Raw genomic sequence first — 25568 nt, 5'->3', positions numbered from 1 at the left:
TTTCTGGTAACAGCTGAGGATTATTCATTACAGTAATTCCGAATGGCAGCTATTCTTTATAGTGACCAAGGTCACTGTCCTTACTTCTAAAATACCTCCCTGAATCTATGTCTGTTGATAGATAGATATGTCTACACTTACCCATATGTTGGCCCTCACTAACGGATTTCAATTTAGGTGGTTGAGATCTTATATGGAGTAACAATTGTTCCCTAACCGAAAGCTCTCTCTTTGGTGGTGATTTCAGTACTCTATCTTTAGCCTAAAATAACAACAAAACTTAGTTTCATGTAACAGACTGTAAAATTGGCATAAATTAACAAACACACACATTCACTGTTGACATCCCAAATACATGTATCAAATGTAGTTAATATTGAGAACTTGAATGTTGTACTGTTATACCACTGTCCCAGTTGAGGGGGAGGGTTGGGATCCCGATAACATGTTTAACCCAACATATTATTATGAATGTGCCTGTCCCAAGTCAGGAGCCTGTAAATGCAGTGGTTGTCGTTTGTTTATGTGTAACATATTTGATTTTCGTTCAATTTCATTTTTGAACATAAATAAGGCCGTTAGTTTTCTCGTTTGAACTGTTTTACATTGTCTAATCAGGGCCTTTTATAGCTGACTATGCGGTATGGGCTTTCCTCATTGTTGAAGGCCGTACGGTAACCTATAGTTGTTAATGTTTGTGTCATTTTGGTCTTTTGTGGATAGTTGTCTCATTGGCAATCATACCACATCTTCTTTTTTATATTAACCCAATCATAAGTTAATCTCTCACAACCACACCAGATTTGTAGTGCATTGATCAATTACTGAATGATAAATACTTGGAAAATCTATTGGCTTACTAATACTTAAAAAGATTGTCTAAAAAGTCTCTTTCTGAATCAGCACAGAAAATTGTAGCCTCCTACTTGCATGTTTGTGGATATTAAATGTTTGTGGATATGATATCAAATGTTTGTGGATATTAAATGTTTGTGGACATTAAATTTCCTGGTTTTGTCAAAGTCTGTATACAGCGTATATAAATAGTTTGCTTTTCGTTGTACATTTGATTTCACATGTACCCACGATTATCCAAGAAAATTGGTATCCCATGAAAAATTAAGAATCCACAGTATTTGGAAACAGAGTTTAAGTAAAGTAATTGAATTTAGGAAGAAGTAATTGGATTTTTGCAGAAATTCAGGAAGTCATTAAATTCATTTAGAAAGGCCTGGTTTTGGCCCAAGAAAATAAAATGTTTGATAACTTTTTCAAATTGGCGCATCCAAGAAACAACAAAAAAATTTAACAGCAGCTTTAATATAACTATTGACAAAATCTCGCGAAATAATAAGTTGTTTCTTGGGTGCGAACATACTTTTTCAATCTAAAATATACTTAAAAATTTGATGGAAAACGAGGAAAATCACGAAATTTTACAAAATATGCAAACTAAGTCATGATTTGTTGCCATGGTAACTTGTTCAATGTCCAAAATTGTTTTGTTTTTTTCAATACCTTTCACCTTAGATACTTTTCAGTAATTTAAATTTTTTTATGATAACTTTTAAATTTGCGGTAATTTTTGGGCCAAATAAGGGTCTTATTTGCCTCTACTCCTTTGGAAAAGTCATTGGTATTATTTAAAATTCAGGAAAGGTCATCAGCATCTGCTTTACTGATGACTAGACCAATCAGAAGGTCCAACTGAGTGATGTTTTCATACTGATAATGAAACATTGTTTCAGTATCAGATTATTTCAATGGTATTACACATTTCAAAACATGCAGTTAATATATCATACAAGTCATTTATTTAAAAATCAAATTTTAATAGTTTTACAAAACGTGAAGACTCTTATTGTAATATATTGTTATCTTTTGCATCAAACAACTGTTTTCAAACAGAATAAGCTTTCTACTATAATCATGAGCTTATCAGAATACTTTTAGAGATTGAAAGGTTTCAGACAGGAGAACAGATGTTATCATGTAAACAGTAAATGCCCCTATTCATTACATAGACAATTCTACTTTCATCTAATGTTTTCTGTGTAAACCAACTTTGACTGCTTCTAATCATCTTTATTTAATTTTAAGGCTACTACATAGGTAAATTGCCAAAATCTATTTCTGTATGAAGGGTTCATGTAAACTAAATTCTACTATATACACCTTTAACATTGCATGCTTCCAAAAAGTGTGCAAACTTTGTACATGTATACTAACTTTTGGCTAAAATATACATGTACAGACAAATAAAAGACTTTTCTGGTCCTTGTTTCTATTTTTTTCTAAATATCAAATTTACCCCAGGGGACACATTTTCTATTCTTTCTCATTACCATTAAGCTGCTGAAATATGGAGAAGTTATGTTCAGTAGTATTGGCATAATATGTGACAAAACTTTTAAAAGTTCATTCCATATATTGAAACAAGAATGTGTCTATAATAACTGCACAGATGCCCCACTTACAATATCATTTTCTATGTTCAGTGAATGTTAAAATTGGGGTCAAAACTCCAAAAATTTGGCATTAAAATAAGAAAGATCATACCATAGGGAGCATGTGTACAAAGTTTCAAGTTGATTGGACTTGAATTTCATTTAAAACTACCTAGGACAGCTAGACAAATGAACGGACTAATGGACTAACTGATGCACAGACAAAAAACATGAAGCCCCAAAGTGGGCATAAAAAGTAACCACAAACTAGAGGTATTACTCTATTTATTTCACTTGACTGGGCGGAGTTTAATCGGTTCGCTCATAATAAACCATTCCATCTATAGATAGGTGTTTTAGGATAAACTCATCAATGAAGTGTCTAGTTATTCTTTTGTAAATTCCTTTGATGACACTGATTGGTGATGAGAAATCAGTATTAATTATAACGGCAATCATCCTTATCACACACATCTTCAAATAGACTGTCCACATGCAAATTAAAACATTAGCTCCGCCCGATCAGTTGAAATACCATTGGTAATAGGTATCTGACAGTTCCAAAAGTGTTCACACATTACAACTCATTTAAACTGTTGAGTTGATGACCGAATATGATTGAAGTAATTTCTTAGTTGTTTTTAAGAAGTGTGTCAATCCAGTCTAACAAAAAAAGACAAAACAAGAGGACCTTCTTATTACAAGTATTGGAAAACTTTTATCCCTATATGAAAATTTACATATATTTAACTACTAACTAACTTCCATAATAATGTTTTCCCTGACATATGAAAACAATAAGGACTAGACACATCAAAATTTGCATAGATATAAGAAGATGTGGTATGAGTGTCATTGAGACAACTCTATCCAAGTCACAATTAGTAAAAGTTGACCATTACATGCAAGATTTCTGTACTAGTTACAACCATGAATACTATGGTATCATAGACCCTTACTATCAATTTGTGTCCTATATATAGATGTAAAATATACTGTTTAATTCAGTATATGTCACACAACTGTACTTAGTCAAGAATGTAATTGTAAGGTGATAGGACATGTCAAAAACGTGAAATTAAAGTCTCGAAATTTTTAATTAAATTTATAACTTCAATCTGACATTTACTTTCCTCAATAAAAAGTCGGTCAATCTTTGGAAAAGGTAAATAATGTCACACAATTAAAACTACTGACCTCAATATCATTTTTTTCCAAATCCTTGTTTTCTAAATTTTCAGACATTTTCCATTTTTGCAATTTTTCAATTATTTCCATAGCAAACTCATTTTGAATTTGATTAAATTCACAGTTTTCAGAATTAGTACACGCGTCTAAAACATCCATAGTAATGAACATACAGTTTCAGACAGTAAGTAAATACACAAGCGGTGATTACTAGGATTTATGGCGAAGTTAATTGATGGATATAGACAATTATCTACATACAACACGAGCACATGCTGAAAAAATGCACAGATGATTTTCAGAGGCTACATAATTAGCAGTATGAATAAGTGTTCAATTCTCTTTACCATTGGAAAATTAGAGAAAATTATAGGCAGATTATAGAACTTTTAACCTAAATATTTAATAGATCACGTAGATATAGAAGTTATTACAATATTATTATTAAGGATATTTGTTAGTAAAATGCTCTTCATAAATGTTAAATTTGGTGTGATGACCCACAAAATTAAAAGTCTTAACAAGATTGATAACTTTAATTACAAAATCATTCATATTTAACCTTGGGTTTAAATGATATAGAGAAAAATTATATAAGAATTTAGAAAAATAACACTTCAGAAGAATTACTTGGTCATAAACTTATATTATAAATTCTTTTTGGTTATTTTTTTCTATAGACATAACTATAAAAACTTATTTATATAATCAAAATGTTGACCTATCAGTAAGGTGAGGGATTTAAAATACATTGCTAATGACATTTTAGCAAGTTCAAGTTCAAGAAGGAATAGATGTATCTACACTTGTATGCAAATTTGTTAGCCATTACGCAAAATCACACAGGTTCCCGTAAACTTTGACATCATAATTTAAAATATTTGACGTCAAAATTTAAAAGTGATTGTTGCTTGACGTCAAAATGTGATTCAGAGTCGATTTAAGGTCATTCCGAGGCAATATACAGCTTAATACCAAAAGTGTAAATACGTCTATTAAAGGTACTTTTCCTATAGTATATTTGTCTGTTCAGAATGTTTCATCTTCAAATTTGCAAAGTTTAACTGAGTCTTGTCCAAATAATACGAGAGTATAGCTGAGAAACTCCCCCCCCCCCCCTCTTTTTTTTTTGAGATCCACCAATAATCTTTAATTAATGGTAGCGTTGAGTCGTTGACCTGACTAAAGGTTACTAAACTATATAACCCTTCTAATCCTAACATACTTACTGGTTGTAATGGTGGCCTTGACCTGATGAAATCTAACATGACGGCATGGGCATCACTCTTGACTGTATTTGGTATATCACCATTTACCTATTAAATAACACAACATGCACATGTAACAGTATTAGTAGTATACAAGTCATATAAAGGAATGGATATCTGCAGACCATGCAACTAAACAAACTCAGGACTCAGACATATTGGTGTGGTTGCAAAAAAGCAGAGAAATTGAAGGTATTCTTCTTCCAGACATGACATTAGTAGACAAACACAGCATTACCGCTTCCTCTCTCTCCTTTAACATTTCAAGGTGCCATGCTGAACTCATTTAAGCACACCATGCATTTACTTTCATAATAAACTACCTTATATATTTGTAAATCTTTGTATTGACTAAAATTGTATAGAGTGACTAAACACATTTATACTTTACCTATAAAACCAAACCTCCTATAAAAATCAGGAAATTTTCTCATATGCTCAGAAAAAAAATATGTGCAAAAATACCTTTTCATTATTTTTGTTTTAATGAATGCTCAAAATTTATATAAACAGTAAACTCTTGTATAAAGATTTTCTCCCTATTTGTCATGTTTTGATATAAATATGCATTTTACCGGTAATCAACTTTTTTTCCTTTTTTCAAGTGTTATATTATTTGATGAAATCTTCAAAGATAAAAATTGTAGAACAGAATTATAATCTCTTTGCATTTACTTTGATAATCACAAACATTTCAAACATATTTCAAAATAAGATTATCTTAAATATCCACATTTAATTGTTATTTTAATGAGACATAGTCCTCTACTTTCCATTAAAAGTTTCAATTCTGCCATATGTGGAAAGAGCTCTGATTTTTTTTAAACACACATTTCTAAAGTCTTACAGGTTTCAAAGCACACTACAAGTCAATTTTTAAATTGGCACAAAACATGACAGTCAAAAACATTCATCACAAAGTAAGTTGGCTTTAAAATCAAACTTCAGTACGGTCAGACAATACAGTGGCAGATCCAGAACTTTTCCTAAGGGGGGCCCGCTCCTGTGAGTCATGCTTCAATGAATCCCTATATAATCAACCAAATCCCCCCCCCTAGATCCGCCTATGCAATATTCTCATTTTTTTTCTTAAAAAGTGAAACAACTGTTCTTACCTGAACTTTATTGAGTGTATATCTCCTGGTTCGAATGTCCTCCATAAGTATCTCAAATGGAGTCAGTTCAAACTCTACTGGTTGCAAGTGGATATGTTCTACTTTCTTTAACCTGACACCCTGTCTTAATTCCCTCATCATCTGCACCCATAGTCTGGCCTGAAATATCGGGAGATAAAATTAATTCAACAAATCTATGTCAAAATTTCTGCATCAAACTGACATTTGGTCTGTTGTGGAGAGTTGTGTCATTGGGCAATCATACCACATCTTCTTTTTTATACTTACACTTTAAATACATTGTATAATAAAATGGAATACCAAATGTGTCTGGTCTGGTAGACAAAAAAACCTACTCCTTTGGACTGCCACTAGAAAATGAGGGTACATTGAATAGGGACAGAAATTTTGCCTTGCAAACAGGCCACCTACGGACCCCTCAAAGAGTTGTTGCAAAGGTTCTTTACATGCAAAGAGCATGGCGCTTACTGTACACAATGCATCAGATTTAAAGTCCCCATTCTGATTGGACACGGCTACAAACTTGATACATCCTGCACAGCCAAATGGACCCCTCACTTCAAGAGAAGACCAAGTGACCATATTTTATTTCCCCAGTCACCCTTGGGGGTATATTTCATTTATATTCATTTTGCAACACATTGTGAAAATATGTTTTAGGTTGAAGATGTTTACAGAACAAAAGAAAACTGTAGTCTTTAAATAACGGATCCGAGAACTGCGTTTAAAATGGTCATTACAGCTGAATATGCTAAATCAGTTGAGTAGAAGGTGGCATATTTTGTGAATCAGAGTTATCTTTCTTGGATAACTTACCCAATCTGCTCTCTGTAAATTGTCGAGCTGCTGGAGATCCTTATCAAGCTGTGTCTCTACTAACCTCTGAAAAAAATAGAACAAAAAAGGATAAAAGAACTGATGAAAATAGAAATGACTAAATATACACATGTTTTGAGTTATTGTGACTACTTTTATAATAATTTTTAACAAAATATACATAGCTATGCAATGTAATTGTTTTTAATTCTGTATGTGCTGTGTTAAAGACCCATTGTTGGCCTTCAGCTGTCTTTCCTTTTTGGTCAGGTTGTTCTCTCTTTGACACATTCACAATAACCATTCTCAATTTTAATTACTTTACCATGATTTGGCTACATTACAGCTTTATTTGTTAGATCTGAAACCTTTGTTTGGTTTGCTGTTTTTAAAAGCAATTTGTCTGTCTGCATTTGGTATATGGATTTTACTATTTGTCTTATAAATAAATTAATAGATTTATTCTTTAGGATAATAAATCCTCCCAAACTAATGAATTTCAACTTCAATCTGATAGACAGCGAATAACATAGTAATGTACTCTAGTAACAGTTATTTGGTGAGATATACAATGTGAAAGTGTCATTTCTATCCAATTAAACTTATGTAAACTGTACAGCAAAATCTGCTTCCTGAATATTGAAACCTAAGCAAGTTTCAGACTCGAACCCTTTTATAGAAACAACAAGAAATATGAAAATTGGGGCAAGGAATTCGCTCATGTACATGTATATGAAAAATTACAGAAGTGTGTCCCTATTATCCATTTTCAATGCAAACATGCAAGGCTATAATCCCCAATTGTTCTACAAGCTCTCTATTTTGTTAAAATTTTCAACGTGAGAAAATATTGCACCCTGAGGCAAGCTTCCACTTGCCCCTTGATTCAATTATCATTTTCACTTCTATGGTCACCATATTTTTCTTTTCCCCTCTTGGTACCTTCTTTTATTATAGAATACTTTTATGTACTCATTTAAAATTCATCAAATAGCTATATAGAGTACTTCATATATTCATATCAACAGTAAATCTTCTGATGACAAATTATGCCATAATTTCCATATAAAATACTTTCCGCCAATAAAATATAAAATTGCTGATTATTGGGAGATAAAACATAAAATCTCTCAATTTCATTTCTGAATATATTCCTTGTGCAATCATAGCATGTTCTTTTCTGACAACAATGAATGATTTTTTTTAAATTCTTTGGATTTTCCATTGATTATAGGTAGTTCAATTTAATACAGAATAGAATTTAACGACCTCTACCCAAATATTCAGTGAGCAATAAAACCTGTATTTACACTGAGGATAAAATACCTAATTGATTATATTGTAAAATAAAACCACCCTGAAGGATAATCAATTACCTAAACAGGGAAGGTATGAAAAAGCAGAAATTTTAAAAAGGATGTAGATAATTTATATCTCTGCCTGTCAATCACGTAATTACTTGTCCATAAAAAATGCAAAATCAATTATAGATAGTGTTTATGTGTCAGATAAGGGGTCCTGGCCATGGAATGCAGATTGTGTAATATTTAAGGTTAAGGAAGGTCCTTAAACTTTTAAGATCATCATATTTTGATAAAAGTTTTATGAATTTGTATAAGGCTTAAAGCATATTTATTTAGCATTCAAAAACAATTTTATCTGCATGTCAATATGGGTACATGCATACTGGGAATACTTAAAGTTAAAACTATTTCCTGGAAGAACACTTATAGTTGATAATCATGGTTTTAACTCATGAAAATGTCAGTAAATTATATATTATAATGATAGTTCCATTTTTGGTTTAAAGCCGCTTTCATCACTATTGGCTATTTCATGGAAGCCATTTATTTTTGGCAGAGAAACCTAGGAGTTCCCATAGAAAACTGACAGGTATCGCAGTGGCCGATCCAGGAATTTTCATAAGTGGGGGCCCACTGACTGCCATAAGAGGGGGCCAGCTCCAGTCACGCTTCAGTGATTCCCTATATAAGCAACCATTTTTTTCCAAAAAGGGGGGGCCCGGGCCCCCCGCCCCCCCCTAAATCCGCCTCTGTATCGTCAATTGAGATTGAAGTAAAAAATTAGGTGCTTCTTTAATTATTGTTTGAAAAAAAATACAAGAGATTTTGTTGAATGAGGAGGATGGAGGTAAAAACATCATACTGATAGATTTGCATTAAGAACTTACTTTATTTTCCCTGGTAACTTTGTCCAGAAACAGTAGAAGCTCTGCTGCCTCAGCTGCCAGTGCTCTACACACAGCTTTATAATGGTAACCTGCATCTTGGTTGCTGGTTAGATGTCTTACACACAACTGGAAATAGAAAAAAAATGTTTTATGAATATAATGTTGAAACATGTACCAATAAAGCAAAAACTGTATTATAAACATGTAGACGCTAGCATGCTCAAAACAATACTTACTGTATTTTAAGACTGAATTAATAGAAAAAGAAAAGCTAAATGATGGTCAAAATTTTAGTTTTTTTGTCCTTAGTTTTTTTTAAAGCTATTAGAATAATTTAATTTTGGTTCAAAAAGGTCAGTATGCTTAGATCTTTATGTAAAACTAATGTTAACACTTGATTCAACCAGGATTAAGAGTCAATTCTGATCTTTTCACTAAAAACTATGACAGAATTTCAGTATGTAACAAAGTTGTATTTGACTAATCTTGTTCATAACAATAGTACCCTGCCATGTGGTCAAGATTTAAACAGAAGGGTAAAACTTTATTTATATAAGAAACAATACAACAGTTGAGTCCAGAAAACTTTGACCATCATATTTTAACTTCTAAATCTTCAATACCTGCTCAGAGGTCAGTTTCTGATTGTTTTCATACAATATATGGACATAATACCTTCAGGTTTTATAAATAACTGTTTACTATTTGTTACAAGAAAAACAAGTTAAAACTCTTGAAAGTAAAATTCAATATTTATTTTATACTGCTGTGATAAATCTAATGGATTATACAAACAATCACTTCGTCCAAGTAAAGAAAATATCTTTTATGATCTGAATACAGTTTCTATGATTCACATAAGAACACCATATATCATATGTTTGACAACAAAAGGCTGACAGAGTGAAGACGATATTCTTATTATTCAAGATTTAAAATTCAACATTGACTGGACAAATAAATAATGAGAGAGATTTAATAAATGGAGACATCCTGACATTTTTACATCTTGGGTATAAAATGGTGATGACGGTCAACATAACTAGAGAGAACTGATTATCATCAAACTGTTGAGGTCATGAACTTATAACACCATAGACCTAAGGCAGTGTTTGAATTTATTAATAATTCTAAGATTTTGTAATTACTTTGATTACAGAAAAAAAGAAATGATATTATTTTTTTACCACTAAATTTTAATCTTTCTGTGCAAATGTATAAAAATTAATCAAAATCTTGGCAAAAATCTTATTATTTCTGTAATGAAGAAGATTATCATTCTGTACATGTCCTGATGTTCTGATCAGTGAGTAGCTTCCATAAGGGGATATATTCACCAATTTTTGCAATTATGATCAAATAACAAAAAAACATTTACTCATGTAAATTTGAACTTTACAAAAATTAAGATCAGTAGGAAAGACTAATGTTCAAAACCGCCAATCACATCTTCCCCCCTGTCCCTGGATGATAAAATGGGAATAGGCATATGTGCAGGAAGGTTCAAAAAGAGGCCTTGCCATAACTTTAAAGTATATAATATTCAATTAATCCTTGTAAAATTGATAATGAAAGTCCAAGTTTAGACAAAAGACCTTTTTAATCCTTGCTTGCAAAATATAAATAGGACTACAACACAAGTATGCCTTATCAACCAGACCAGAACAACACCAGGATAAAGAATGATTACCTCAGTCCAACCCCACAATAAACAATTGTCCTGGCGTATGTTTGGGATTTATATCTATCTTCCAATAGTAAACACAATTAAAGTAAAACAATTCACAATTACCTAGCACCTTCAAGTGTTATTGACAAAAATGGTTATAAACTTACTAAAATCTATCTAAACTCTAACTTATTGTTTGACATATTTATACAAATTGACCATGCTTTATCTCTATTGGCAAGTTAACAATTGCTTATTAACGGACATTGAAGGTAAATAAACAAGGGATCAAAGAATCATCAAGTGACCATCAACCGATAAAAAGACGGGTCCTATCCGCGGACATATCTGCTTCACCACACGTCTTTTTATAGGCGATGATAAGTTCTCCGTTATTTTAAACCCATTAGGGTGAATTGTAAACCTATATGTGTCATGTTTGGGTCAGACGCCCACTTCAATATCAAGATTTTTGATAATGATGTTGAATTTTTGTCTCGTTTGGTCATCAATGAACTGTTACCAGGATACACCTCCCTTCAGAAAAATCACTATTATTAGAATATCTATCTAAAATTTCGTTAATTTCCAGTTTAATTTTAGTTTACACAACACATTTAAAAAAGAATATTTTGCTAGTCCAGGGAATAGTTGTATTTGGCCTTTGGTGTTTAAGTTTATTTTACCTATTTTTTCCAACTAAATGTTCATTGTAAATAACAAAGAGTGGCACAAAATGTATTTACAATCATTCATCAGGATTTGAAAATACAAAAACATTTGATAAAAGAAATAACAAAAAAGACAGCAACCCAGGTATAACTCAAATCTACTCTAAATTTCCCTGGCAATATATAATCTAAATAAATAAGGTACTAAACAAAGTCTCTTATTTCAAGAATAATATACTGCATGTAACTTAAACCTTTTCATACTAATATATTCCATATGCCATATAATTTAGCTTAACTGTCTGAAAATACGCCATTAAAAAAGACAACTTAATTTAAATGCATCTTCAATTATGTAAAAGTATAGAAATAAATATGATAAATGAAGTTTACTACATAAAAGGGAGATATTATCAGTTGAGATCATATTCAATTTCTTACAAAGATGCTTATTTTGATGAAATTCTTTCACATTCTAAAATAAACTGTATCCCTTTATGATAAATGGTGGGAATTATACTAAAATTCAATTTTCAGGACATTAAATACTGCAAATGACGTCATGTAAAACATACATTTATTTGCATTGAAATTCACTTTTATACTATCAATATGCATGTTTTTTGAACTAGTGAATATTCACAAAGGCAAATCAAAACCGGCTACAATGATTTCCTCATTATTTTGTGATTGCTGATAAAGCAACATTTTTTTTGGTTAATAGTTTGGTACATAAATTAGGTGTTTAGTTTTCTTATTTGAATGGTTTTACATTTGTCATTTTAGACCTTCAATAGCTGGCTGTGTGCTATGAGGCCACAGGCTTTGCTCATTGTTTAAGACTGTACATGACTAAGACAAGTAGCAGGTTAACTGAGAATTAGCTTTAAGACTTCAGAGTTAAAAATTGACCTTCAGCACAGTCTGGCAAACACTCTTTTGTAATATCAGTATGGTGTCATGTAGTAATATCAGTATGGTGTCATGTAGTAATATCAGTATAATGTCATGTAGTAATATCAGTATGGTGTCAAGTAGTAATATCAGTATGGTGTCAAGAAGTAATATCAGTATGGTGTCAAGTAGTAATATCAGTATGGTGTCAAGTAGTAATATCAGTATGGTGTCATGCAGTAATATTACTATGGTGTCAAGAAGTAATATCAGTATGGTGTCAAGTAGTAATATCAGTATGGTGTCATGTAGTAATATCAGTATGGTGTCATGTAGTAATATCAGTATGGTGTCAAGAAGTAATATCAGTATGGTGTCAAGTAGTAATATCAGTATGGTGTCAAGTAGTAATATCATTATGGTGTCAAGTAGTAATATCAGTATGATGTCAAGTAGTTATATCAGTATGGTGTCAAGAAGTAATATCAGTATGGTGTCATGTAGTAATATCAGTATGGTGTCATGCCCTAGCTGTTGTGTTGCTATCTATAATTTATTTTATGTCTTTCTTCTTTTAAATACTTGTAGTCCCTCTTCTAAACAAATGTAGATAATTGTCATACATAATGCCTGTGTATTTCAGTCAGATTGTGTCATTAAGGCCTTTGTATGTGTTACAGTACTATGACTGTATTTCAGTCAGATTGTGTCATTAAGGCCGTTGTATGTGTTACAGTAGGACTGTTTTTCAGTCAGATTTTTGTGATTATCTCCTCCCTATACAGGGGCGGATTTAGGGGGGGCTTGGCGGGCATGCGCCCCCCCTGAAATTTGCAAAGTATGGGTTTTCTTTAACTTGTTTCAGTATTAGAAGAGACCATTCCTTATTAACATTCAAAGTATGTAAAACAGTCAGTATAACCAGGGACTTTCTATGCTAAGAAACCGGCTTAGTAACAGAATCAACGTGTTTACTAATCAACTGACCTACGATTTATTCAAGTTCTATAAATATTATACACTTCAAAGAAGGTGTCTGACTAAAAAATGAAAAAAATGTTTTAGCAGTTAAAGTACAAAAAATTGTTACATTGTATTTGCCGTTTTTATAATCAATTTCTTTGATAATCAAAGTGCCAAATTATGTATACCGTATTACATGCATGGCCAGGATCCCCACAAAATAAAAATAACTTCGTAAATGTATCTCATTCTGAATTTAGTGGTTTGTGGCGAACACAGTATATATAAAGTCTGGCACGACCTCCGAAAATCCAAAAAGTTAAAACATATTATGAAAGGACAATTGAAAATCACGGCGAAAAGTGTAAATTTTCCTTTGCAAAATCAAATTCTAGTATCTAGCATTGGTCATGTGAGCTGATGTGATCTGTCTTGTCTCACTTTGCTTCCGTCGATCCGCCCGTCTATCTGTCAACTCTTTACATTTCCATCGTCCTAACATAGTTTGTCGAGGATGGTGTTATGGAATGTTAAAGTAATTCTTAAGTGAACCAGTTTCATTTCACATAATTTAAACCATGTTGAATGGCTAAGACACATTGACGATCTGCAAACAAGGGCTTCTTATTTTTGTGATGTTTCTGTTTATCTGTTTATCCCAACTATCAGCACCAATGTCTTTCAAGGATTGCTTGACAGATATTATGACCTGATATTGATATATATATTTTAGAAGTGCTGGTGTCTTGAGTGTAGATTGGTTTGTGTAGGAACACAGAATCAAAATAAAATGTTCTCATGTTCTTCAGCATCTGTTTTGGGCTGCAGCTTTATAAACTCTATCATAGATATGCAGAATGAATCTCTTACATGTAGTGTGCAAGTTATTGGTGTTAGGAGATTGTTGAAGATTTTTCAAGTTTGTAGGAGACCTTGCCATCATAACTGAGAGGTTTTTTTTGTGGAACAGGAACATATTGTTTTACATCAGTCCGTCCATGATACTAATGATTGTAGATTGTTGTCAGGTTGGATTTAGGTGGTTTCTACTTGAAACTTTAATTTCTTGCTGACTGTACCTCACAATAGTTTGAAATACCTACATTGCACCCCTTTAGAAGAATATTTCAAAAAAAAATAACCTCAAAATTTGTTTCGCCTCGCTCCGCTTGGTGAATATAAAAATTGCGCCCCCCCTAATCTAAAATCCTGGATCCGCCCCTGCTATAAGTAACAATATCATGACGGTATTCAATCAGATAGTTTCACTGAAAGTCATTGACAGTTTTCCAGTCAATATTTTCATTATCGCCTGGCAGTCCATCCATCCTGATTATCTTATCTGTCTGCAGCACTTGTTACATCATGATTATTCTACTGAGCTTGCCAATTAATAATGTCTGTTGTAATTTGTTCCGAAATTAACTGTCTGATGAAGGCAGGATCAATTTTAAACCTCAATATATTTTTTCCTGTATTTGTAATAACTCAGGATTTCATGACCCAGATCAATGTTCTATTCTTTATTTATGTCTGTTTATGGTTTGTTTCAGAGACAACAGGAAGCTGACAGGATTATAAACACAGTAATTATGGGTATTTGATAGGACTGCCAGACTGTTGGGCAATTACTTCTGCTATTGACAGGATAATTATCAGGAATTTATTCTTATAAGAATCCAAAATCTAGTTTCAGTTGTATGAACAAAATCATTTTTCAGGGAAGTAATTTTAAGACTTGAGAAGTTCTAATGATCAGTCGAATCTATCTAAATACCAAACCTACATAATTTGATTCCTTAACTAGAAGTGTTGTTAATTCATCAACTTTGAACACAATTTATCTACTGTAAATGTTAACATTAATGTGAAGCTCTATGTAACCTCAGTTTCAATGGTGTCATTATAAACTTAGACAACACACTAATCTGGACAAACCTCCCACTTATTAACTGTAATAGTTTGATAATTGTACTGGTTTGTACCAACTTTGATAGCAAAGTGTTATGACAGTGGCGGATCCAGGGGGAAGGTTTTGGGGGTTGGAATCCCCCCCTTTATTTTTGACGATCAATGCATTTGAATGGGGACATATAGTAATAATTTTATGAACATTGATTAACAGTATTTTATTACTAACATTTTTTATTGATCTTCATTACTGAATTTAAATCTTTATTGATCATTTACAAAATTTCACAAAAATGTCAATAAAATTTTGATATTTTATCCTAAATAGAATTTTAAAGTAAATATAAAGATCAATCAACTTAAAGCATGATACAAATATGCTGTTTAATCAAACATATTAGTAACTGCCTTTCTAATAAAGGCTTATATATTCAAGATTTCATCTTACATGTCTAACAATACAATAATGTATTACAAACAAGTTCAAATATACCAGATACTGGCCATATGTGTATTACATGTATGTATTTTTTTTAGGAAGTATCAAATTTAGAGGGAAAAATGGACAACTGCTTCAGCTTGCCACCAAGTTTCAAAGACCAAAAATCTGGTCTACCAAAACAAAACAAGTACTTGATATGTACAAATTGATCACTATATATATATATAACACACATATAAACCATAAATAAGGTCAAGGTCAACATGCATGACAGTAAAAGTCTGGACAATTGTTTGATTTTGAAGGGAATGTAAGGACAAGGGTGACACTTACTTGGACGGCCACCAAGTGGTGACATTTTTTTTAAAGGCATTGAGATCCATTTAGGCATTAAGTTGGCATATATATAAAATTTAACTATATAATGAGCCTATATTTAAAGATTTCTTCTTTACACTTTGAATTAAATTGAAAACAAATTCAGTTTGCAGTCAAAATTATTAATTGCTTAAATCTGTCTTTATAAATATTTTTTAATCTGTTTAAAACTCCACCTTAACATCTATTTAAAGTCTGTTTAAATAAAACATGTCATTTCTTCCAAATATAACATGAAAGTTTTACTTTACAAGGAGTCAGAAGACTGCATTAACTGCACAATATACTGTGAGGACCATGACCTTAAACTTACATCAAATATTTCATTTTAACTTGTCATCACAAACTATATGAGTAGAATGTTAATTCCTGGTTTCGTTTAATTATTAGAAAAGCGTAGATTGCTAAAAAAAGAATAATTCCATTTGTGAATTTGAGGCAGTCAGGTGAACTTCAATAGAATTGAATAATGGAATGGAAATTATTAGCTTCTTTATTTGGATTTGGGTTAGCTGATAGTTAGCTGCTAATAAATATACCTCTTATTTTCTTTTTTTGTTGTTGTTGTTTTGAATAAAAAAAAAAATGCAGTAGCAATGGAAAAATTCTAAGTAGTATACCATATACAACTTCTTATCCGGGTACCCTCAAGTCAGTGTGAAAACCTTTTATAACATAGATGTTACTTAACTTTATATTAGTTTATAATGTATAAAACCTTTTAATTAAACCCCCTTGATGAACAACACTGTCTTCTAATCATAAACAACTAAAGATTGCCTAAGCATTTTGTTTTACCCAAAACATTAAGTTTTTTTTTCTATCGTTTTATAGTTTTACAATTGGCTTGTAAAACCATAAAAGATATAAATAAATAAATCACTCACATTTGTAAGTAAACATTTAATTTTAATTAAAGTTCTACAAATAAAAAGAAATCATCCTTATGAAATGGAGTTTCTTTTTCCTTATTTTCCTTTCAAACATTTTTAAACGAATTATTAATAATAATATATTTTTTCCATTAATTTAATTTGCCTGAAGGTGACTTTAACAAATTTGAGATGTTTTAACAAAAAAGACCACATATTTCCAGTCTTGAATGATAAACTATGATATAATGTCTAAAAGTTTCATTTATCAAAATTAAATTGCACATGTAACTGATGTTATATGTGAAATATAATATATTAGTGTTTATATCTTTACGTAATACGTGAAAATAATAAAGTTTACATATAAGGCAGATTTGGTTCTTCACTATTACAATTTGTATCTCCAATTGTGGCTTGCCCAAAAGGTTCACAACCTTAGCAGGAAGCTGTCTTATTTAGTCACCACTAAGCCCTAACAGTTGAGAATCCAGGGGGGGGGTGAAAGCCCCCCCTTTTTTAAGATCAATTAAATATTCTTTCGAATAGTCAGGGACAAATGGTTGGAAACACCTTCCATTTCTTATTTTGTGGTTTTGATAGTCTTCTTAACAAGTCTACAGAAAATTGTTTAAATGTTGTTGAACATTATTAGGAGTGCTATAAATCTATGCCCACAAAACCCCGTAAAAATGACTTTTCAATGAATCCAGAGTAGTACAAATTTTCTAACAAAACTTTGTGCAAATTGCCTGGTATTCTATTTTATTTTTCTTGAAATACAATACAATTGCATTATTGAGTTAGATGCAACATAAATAGAACACAACCTGTAATTAACCTGTCGAAATGTCTGTTTCTGATAAGCAGCACATTATTGAATCTATTGACTTTTGGTCAACTTCCAGTGTATGGTAGACAGATAAAGAAAAGCAATTAACTTTTTCAGGGGTGGGCCATTACAAATATTCCTTATATCTTTGACATTTTCCTTGTTTTAATTAGTCCCAATACTTAGGTCTCTAATTTGAGTATATCATGTATCCCCGTACCTCAGCAGGATAGATGTCGAAACACAATTAACCTTTTCAGGTGTGTGGTCTGTGACAGGTCATAACATCAAAAGACAGTCAGCTCATAAATAAAACAAGAATATTATGGCTAATTTGATCTACCTATACCTAACATAATTGATTGCCTTTGATTTAAATTAATAAATTATATATGTTTAGGAATACTGGGAATACATGTATATCAATTAAATTCAAACAGGCCAGAGACATTATGAGTTTAGATTCAGAAGTAATTTGTAATAAGTCAGGAATATGACAGTTGTTTTTTATCCATTCTTTGATGTGTTTGAGCTTTTGATTTTGCCATTTGCTTAATTAGGGACTTTCCTTTCATAATTTTTCTAAGAGTAATCAGAGTTTGTTATTTTTGTTATTCTATTTTTCTCTTTAGGTTTGACATAAATGCACAATTGGTTTGTCCACTGGTCAGTTATTCTATACAAATGCATTTAAAGATCAATAATAACACAAGTAAAAATACATTTAACCTGATTGTGTCCAAGAAAATATCATTTTTATGGTCTGACCAGCTTTTCATTTGTTTTTACTTTTTATTATTGCCTAATAAAAAAGATAGAATTTATTATACAGGTCTTTGGTATATTAAAAATTCCATAAAAACTAGAGGCTCTAAAGAGCCTGTGTCGCTCACCTTGGTATTATATGTGAATATTAAACAAAGGAAGCAGATGGATTCATGACAAAATTGTGTTTTAATGATGGTGATGTGTTTGTAAATCTTACTTTACTAAACAGTCTTGCTGCTTACAATTATCTCTATCTATAATGAACTTGGCCCAGTAGTATCAGTGGAAATGTAAATAAAAATTTATGAAAATTGTTAAAAATTGACTATAAAGGACAATAACTCCTTAGGGGGTCAATTGACCATTTCGGTCATGTTGACTTTTTTGTAAATCTTACTTTGCTGAACATTATTGCTGTTTACAGTTTATCTCTATCTATAATAATATTCAAGATAATAACCAAAAACAGCAAAATTTCCTTAAAATTACCAATTTCAGGGGCAGCAACCCAACAACGGATTGTCTGATTCATCTGAAAATTCAGGGCAGATAGATCTTGACCTGATAAACATTTATACCCCTTGTCAGATTTGCTCTAAATGCTTTGGTTTTTGAGTTATAAGCCAAAAACTGCATTTTATCCCTATGTTCTATTTTTAGCTGTGGTGGCCATCTTGGTTAGTTGACCGGGTCACACCACACATTTTTTAAACAAGATACCCCAAAGATGATTGTTGCCAGGTTTGGATTAATTTGGTCCAGTAGTTTCAGAGGAGAAGATTTTTGTAAAAGATAACTAAAATTTACGAAAAATGGTTAAAAAGTGACTATAAAGGGCAATAACTCCTAAAGGGGTCAACTGACCATTTCGGTCATGTTGACTTGTTTGTAAATCTTACTTTGCTGAACATTATTGCTGTTTACAGTTTATCTCTATCTATAATAATATTCAAGATAATAACCAAAAACAGCAAAATTTCCTTAAAATTACCAATTCAGGGGCAGCAACCCAACAACGGGTTGTCCGATTCATCTGAAAATTTCAGGGCAGATAGATCTTGACCTGATAAACAATTATATCCCTTGTCAGATCTGCTCTAAATGCTTTGGTTTTTGAGTTATAAGCCAAAAACTGCATTTTATCCCTATGTTCTATTTTTAGCCGTGACGGCCATCTTGGTTGGTTGACCGGGTCACACCGCACATTTTTTAAACTAGATACCCCAATGATGATTGAGGCCAAGTTTGGTTTAATTTGGCCCAATGGTTTCAGAGGAGAAGATTTTTGTAAAAGCTAACAACGACGACGGATGACAGACAACAGACGACGGACGCCGACGCCGGACGCCGGACGCCAAGTGATGGGAAAAGCTCACTTGGCCCTTCGGGCCAGGTGAGCTCAAAACCTATATCAAACGCTTGACAAATACATCAAACATTAAAAAACAAAAGTCATTAAATACATTAAATCAATATGAATTGACTTTAATTATGCAGAGTCATGACATTCCAATATATATTCTAGTGATCAATTCACCTTCTATATGATCGAAGATATTGAAAGGGTTTCCACTTGGTGATCTCTCTATAGATCTCTATACCTATGTTCCTTTTAATAGCACATTCCAATACTAAACTCAATCACCGATATCAGACCAAATCAATACATTCCTTTTGATACTTTACAGAAACCCTGGCAATCACATCAAATTAAATAGTATCAATCCTTCAATTTTATTCGGAAAATTTAAATTGTTTACCGGTAAATCAACAAATCTAAAATATAGATAAATTTTATCAAATTGTCAATTTGTTCAATCAGTTAAGGAAATATAATTTGTTCTTAGATATAAGAACTTGTCTATTTATGAGAAATGTCATATGATTAGAAATATTGATTGTAACATAATGGAAATGATTTGTAACCTTGTAATGACAAAAAAAGACATTTCAAAAAGTTGTTTCACTATATAGCAAGTGATTAAGACTGCTGACTTTTATAGAACATTGGTCATGCTGTAAAAATCAATGTTAAAAAAAAGTCTTTCCCAGTCTAACCCAATTTTATCAGACATGTTTGACTGTCTAATGGATCTTTAAGAATGGCTATATATTCACACTGCTTTTCCAAAATTTTATTTCTATTAAGAGGGAGGGTAGAAGGGGGGCCGGCCTGATCCCGAATTCCAGGGCTTTAAAACAAGAAATCACGAAATCCTGGGCTTAAAAACATGAAATCTCGAGGTCCCGAAATTTAAAAACAAGAATTCCCGGATCCCGAAAGGGTCAATCTCGAAATCCTGAGCTTAAAAATACCAGATCCCAGAGTACTGATAAAGGTCCTGATTCCCTCCTCTATTATGTACACAGAGAAAGTGGCTCTTGTTTGGGTCTAAGCATGAGGCTGGATTGGAAGATTTTCCTGATTGTGACACATGAAAGTATAACTATTTTGCTTAAAAATAGGAAACAAAGTTGGTCTGAACTTGTAAAATTACAAGCACTTTTAATGTAATGATAAGCAAGATACAGGATTCAGACAAAATAAAAAGTGCAATCTGGGATCTGACACGACCAATGTGACCCCCTTGGAACATTGAAACCCAACAGGGCTATCTTTCCTATGTTACTCTTGGGCAAGTCTGGACTTTAATCAACACATCCATTAATGACTTAACTGCACTTAATTCAATAGTCTTGATTCAGTAACAAATTAGCATGAACAAATAAATATCACATATAATATACAAATATCTACATGTAATTATGGTAACTATAGTCTAGACACGGATTCATATTTCTGTAAAAATATATATGTATATAATAAATGGATTGAAATAACACACTCCTTCATCTAAAATTTCATTTAAATAGACTATTTTCTCTATTAAAATGTTTACCCCTCATGACCTTGTTTTATAACTAAAGGATGCACAAAATTGAGTTAAACTTGCAGGATGAATCATATGACTTTATTATTTTTCTCACTTACTAAGATGACATAAAGAGATAAAAATAAACAAGTTACTTCAACATTTTATGACAAACATTGCAGATTTTAATATCAAAACTCTTGTGTACAAAGAAAGTGGCCTTAAAATGTATTTAATCCCTGGTTATAAAAATAATGTTACTTATTCAGGCTTCTAAATGTTGATTGTCCCTACTCTGAATTTTAACAGCAAATGGTCTAAGCTTTAGCTTTTAACAGTAAAATGATTCTTGCTTCAGCTTTTAACAGTAAATGATCTATGTTTTGGCATTGTAGTCTCCAAACCTATAATGTATGAAAGATAAAGGGGTTGGAAAACATGCCTTTCTTTTAACTGGCAAATATCTTATATCTTTGTTTGCTACTGTAATGTAATGTAATGTGAACCTGAAATTCCTCCTTGTGACTGTCAAACATATTATAACATTGAGCTTCAAATCAAAAGAAAATTTTATTATTATTTATGATGATATATCAGGCACTTAATTATTGCCCTGATAAATCAGTATCAAAAAGCCTTTAAAATTTTGTTGAGTCTTTGTACATTTTTAGTAGTACAAAGGGGATTTCCACAAGGAAATTATCATACCTTTTTCACAATGGAAACAGATATCTGGGAAATTATCAGGCAGTTTCAGACAAGTATTAAACATGCTCAGGGTTCATAAAATGAAGTAAATTATACCCTCTTTTCTTCTGTCTGATAGTTATAACAATGCTAAATATTTTATTTCTATGTCCTTACTTGTAAAGCTATAAAAATCACCTCAATCAGGATAAAGTCATAAATTTTATAATATATAGGTTATTTTTTTTACTATAAACAAATAATGACAATTCCATATAAAATGCTGATTTATTATCAGTTTAGTATCACACCTGTTCTAGTGAATGTAGATGTCAACCTATTGTAATTTGAAGTTATGTGGTGACTTAAATGCATCAAAAACATCAAATTTTATTTATTTCAGATCAACATAAGCAAAGTTAATCTAAGTCTGACCCTTGCAAACATAAATTGCCTTCCCTATACATAAAAGTGGTCATGAACTTTCCCTTTCAAAACATTCAAAGATTTAAAATTGAAAAATTAAACAAATGTCAACCTTCCTAACAACCCATTTAATAAATTTGTAGCCCAGTGATGATAAATTTGATAATTCGCAACTACTGTATAAATCCTACTGAATATATGTCCTTTGTCCATCCCTATCGACAAATGATGAAGGACAAATATTAAAATTGCCAGGTGTACAGACCAAAACCTTTAGGTTCTAGAATGTTTCAGAACTTCCAACTAATAAGCTTACATGTATGAACAATGTATCAAATATCTCCTGCAAATTAGTTTATTCAATTATTTGAAATGAAGCATAATGGGTGGCTGTAATGGTTTATCATAACAAATAATCGTTTTTTGACAAGTCAAAACCAAACTGCATTGCAGAGAAGACACAGACAGGTCAAAATGTGCAAATAATGACAACCATCTTATACAAGACCCATTATAGACTCAGAGAGAACATTATTGGAAGTAAATCTATCTATATATATACTCCCACTTCCAGCAAGAACATACTTTTTTGTTACAAAATATTAATTATGTCATGTTTACATATAAAGGGAATGAGAGAATAGCGTATTCAGCATTGTACAACTTACTAAAATATCCTTTTTCAGATGATTATAATGCATGATTAAAGTTGTAACAACTTAATAAAGAAACCGAATTTAACTTTACTCCTTCTTAAGTTTCTTGGCAGTTTTAATAAGGAATAGTTTGCATAACTCTCAGTTACTTGAGAAGTTAAGTAAACAGGTATGATACTGCACATATTGTATCTTTTAATTAAAAGTCTCTAAAAATATTTAAACATGAGAAAATCACTCATCCAGGCATTAAAAATAAATCATTTTACCAGTTTTATAATTATCATCCATATGTAAAAGTAAATAAATTTTAAAAAAAATTTACTTATTTTATTACATAACACTGAAATAAATGTGTTTTCATTGAAGGTAAATCATGCGATGATGAAAAAAAAATCATACTGATAATTTTTCCCACAGTAAGAATTTTATTTACTGTTTATGCACTTTAAGGGTTACACCTTATACGGTATAAGGAAAGCACAAGTGACCTTTCTTATTTGTCTTATTTTGACTAACAGGTAGATCACCTTACAGGTTAACGAGATAAAAGGTAAAGATCAAAGACCACTTCAGGAAGCACTTATGTTTGGTAAAAATAATTTCAAAAAATTTGTTTGTCCAAATTCTAACATTCTGATGAATAGTTTGAAGTTCTATTTCAAGAACATCAAATTCTTTAAAATATTTTTTTTGAGTAGAAGAGATGAAAAGATAGTTTTGTATTTTTCTAATCTTTCTAGATATTGCAGGTCTTAGATCTACTTGTAATTGTGCATAAAGGGTGAATAAAATGCAATATACAATATTTTAAAACTAAGCCCTTCTCTTGCCAAAAAATATCGCCAAACAAATGCTTCATATACTGGACCCACAACGAAAAACTTATATTTTGTAAAATGCTATTTTAATTTATAACAATAACAACCAAAATTTTGGTGTTTCATGCCAATTTTCAAATTATAAATATTATTTTTCAAAACATCATATACCACGCAGATATAAAGCTGAATGGCCCATAATGAACCCCCTACATTGAGAAATTTAACAACTTAATAAACTCATATCTATATTTTGAATCTAAAAACAAATAGATGGACAGGCATTGTCAAGTCTTTATATAGATATAAGAATCGTAATGTTTGATGATTGACCGAACTATCGTGATAAAATCTTTACTATGAAGGGTATAGGTGTAACAATTGCAGGGTAGGTTTAATGTAATCAGACAATATTTAAAGTCATGGGGGTAGTTTACTACAATACACAGATTACTCATATGTTTAAATTATGACAAATCTTTGAATCATCGTTTAGGTCTAGGTATGCTAGCTTGCAAAAAGACTATCAAAGTATAAATCGTTTTTATAGGCTTCATAGAAATTCATATTTCAGGCATAAAGTATAAAATTTCCATATCCTGCATGCCCTTACATTAAAATTTTATTTGTGACCAAAATGGGTTTTCCCCCGAGCTGCACCCACTTAAAATCCAGGGTGTAATGCAATACGCTTTTGAATAGTTAATTCTCAAATACACAAATTTTGTTGATATTTTTGTCTATTTGTATTTTAAAGAGACATGTTCTTTCAATTTGGCCTCATTTAATTGAATGAAATTAAGATATAAGTATTTCAGTTTTGGGTCAGAAAATTTAACCAGGGCAGTGGAAGAAACTGATAAAACTGAATTCCTGGTCTATTAAATATTTATCATGATCATTGTGTATCGTTATATGATATTCAGTTTCTGCATAACAGTTTCTTTTTTTTCTGCTATAAAATTGGTTCTGTATCATGGACGTAGTTCTTCAAACAGAATAGGAAAACAGCTTGAAACCAGATGCTCCGCAGGGCGTAGCTTTATACGACCGCAGAGGTTGAACCCTGAACGGTTGGGGCAAGTATGGACACAACATTCAAGCTGGATTCCACTCTAAATTTGGATTGTGATTAAATAGTTGACACAGCATAGGTTTCTGACACAGAATGAATGTATTCAAATGAACTTAAAATTTTTGTTTTCTCTTAGAGCAATTCACTATGCTGTTGAATATTAATCCTCTCAAAAAAGGTTTGAAGAAATTTTCTTTTTATTTATGAAATTTCAAATGAGAAAAATTGAACCCAATTTTTTATTCACATCCCCCTTTCCCTTATTCCAAAACTAATTTCAATTAAAATATTCTAATGGAGTTTGCAACAATTACTACTCATTTAAATACATCATAAAATATTAAGATGTAAAAAAACTGCTTGTTATCACTGAATGGTAAAGATTATTTAAATTTACCAGTTGGTAGTAAAAAGTGAATATACATTGTATATTGTATATAACAAAGATTTAAGTTGATTCTGGACAAAGAAAGATAACTCCAATTAAAAAAAATTATTGCAGATATTTCTTGCTTACTATACTGGACAAAGAAAGATAACTCTTAATTAAAAAAAAATTTGCTATTTCACAATATTGTGAAATT

General features: G+C 31.4%; 1 protein-coding gene across 3 annotated transcripts in view; it reads right to left on the bottom strand.

Annotated features, from left to right (window-relative positions):
• LOC134720984 (protein spire homolog 1-like) overlaps nt 1-25568 on the bottom strand; it is a 54685-nt gene that overhangs the window by 8231 nt on the left and 20886 nt on the right. For 2 of the 3 annotated variants that reach the window (XM_063583618.1, XM_063583619.1), the window contains exons 4-8: nt 9047-9172; nt 6856-6921; nt 6019-6177; nt 4865-4951; nt 142-262 (exon numbers count right to left, since the gene is read on the bottom strand). In XM_063583618.1, coding sequence (XP_063439688.1) covers nt 142-262; nt 4865-4951; nt 6019-6177; nt 6856-6921; nt 9047-9172 — 559 coding nt within the window. The remainder of the gene's footprint in view (nt 1-141; nt 263-4864; nt 4952-6018; nt 6178-6855; nt 6922-9046; nt 9173-25568) is intronic. The other variant, XM_063583620.1, reaches the window with a different exon arrangement.

Source organism: Mytilus trossulus, chromosome 6, assembly GCF_036588685.1.
Source record: "Mytilus trossulus isolate FHL-02 chromosome 6, PNRI_Mtr1.1.1.hap1, whole genome shotgun sequence".
Taxonomy (NCBI): Eukaryota; Metazoa; Mollusca; class Bivalvia; order Mytilida; family Mytilidae; genus Mytilus; species Mytilus trossulus.
The sequence above is the reverse complement of the archived record's forward strand: the minus strand, read 5'-3'. Positions and strand labels throughout refer to the sequence as shown.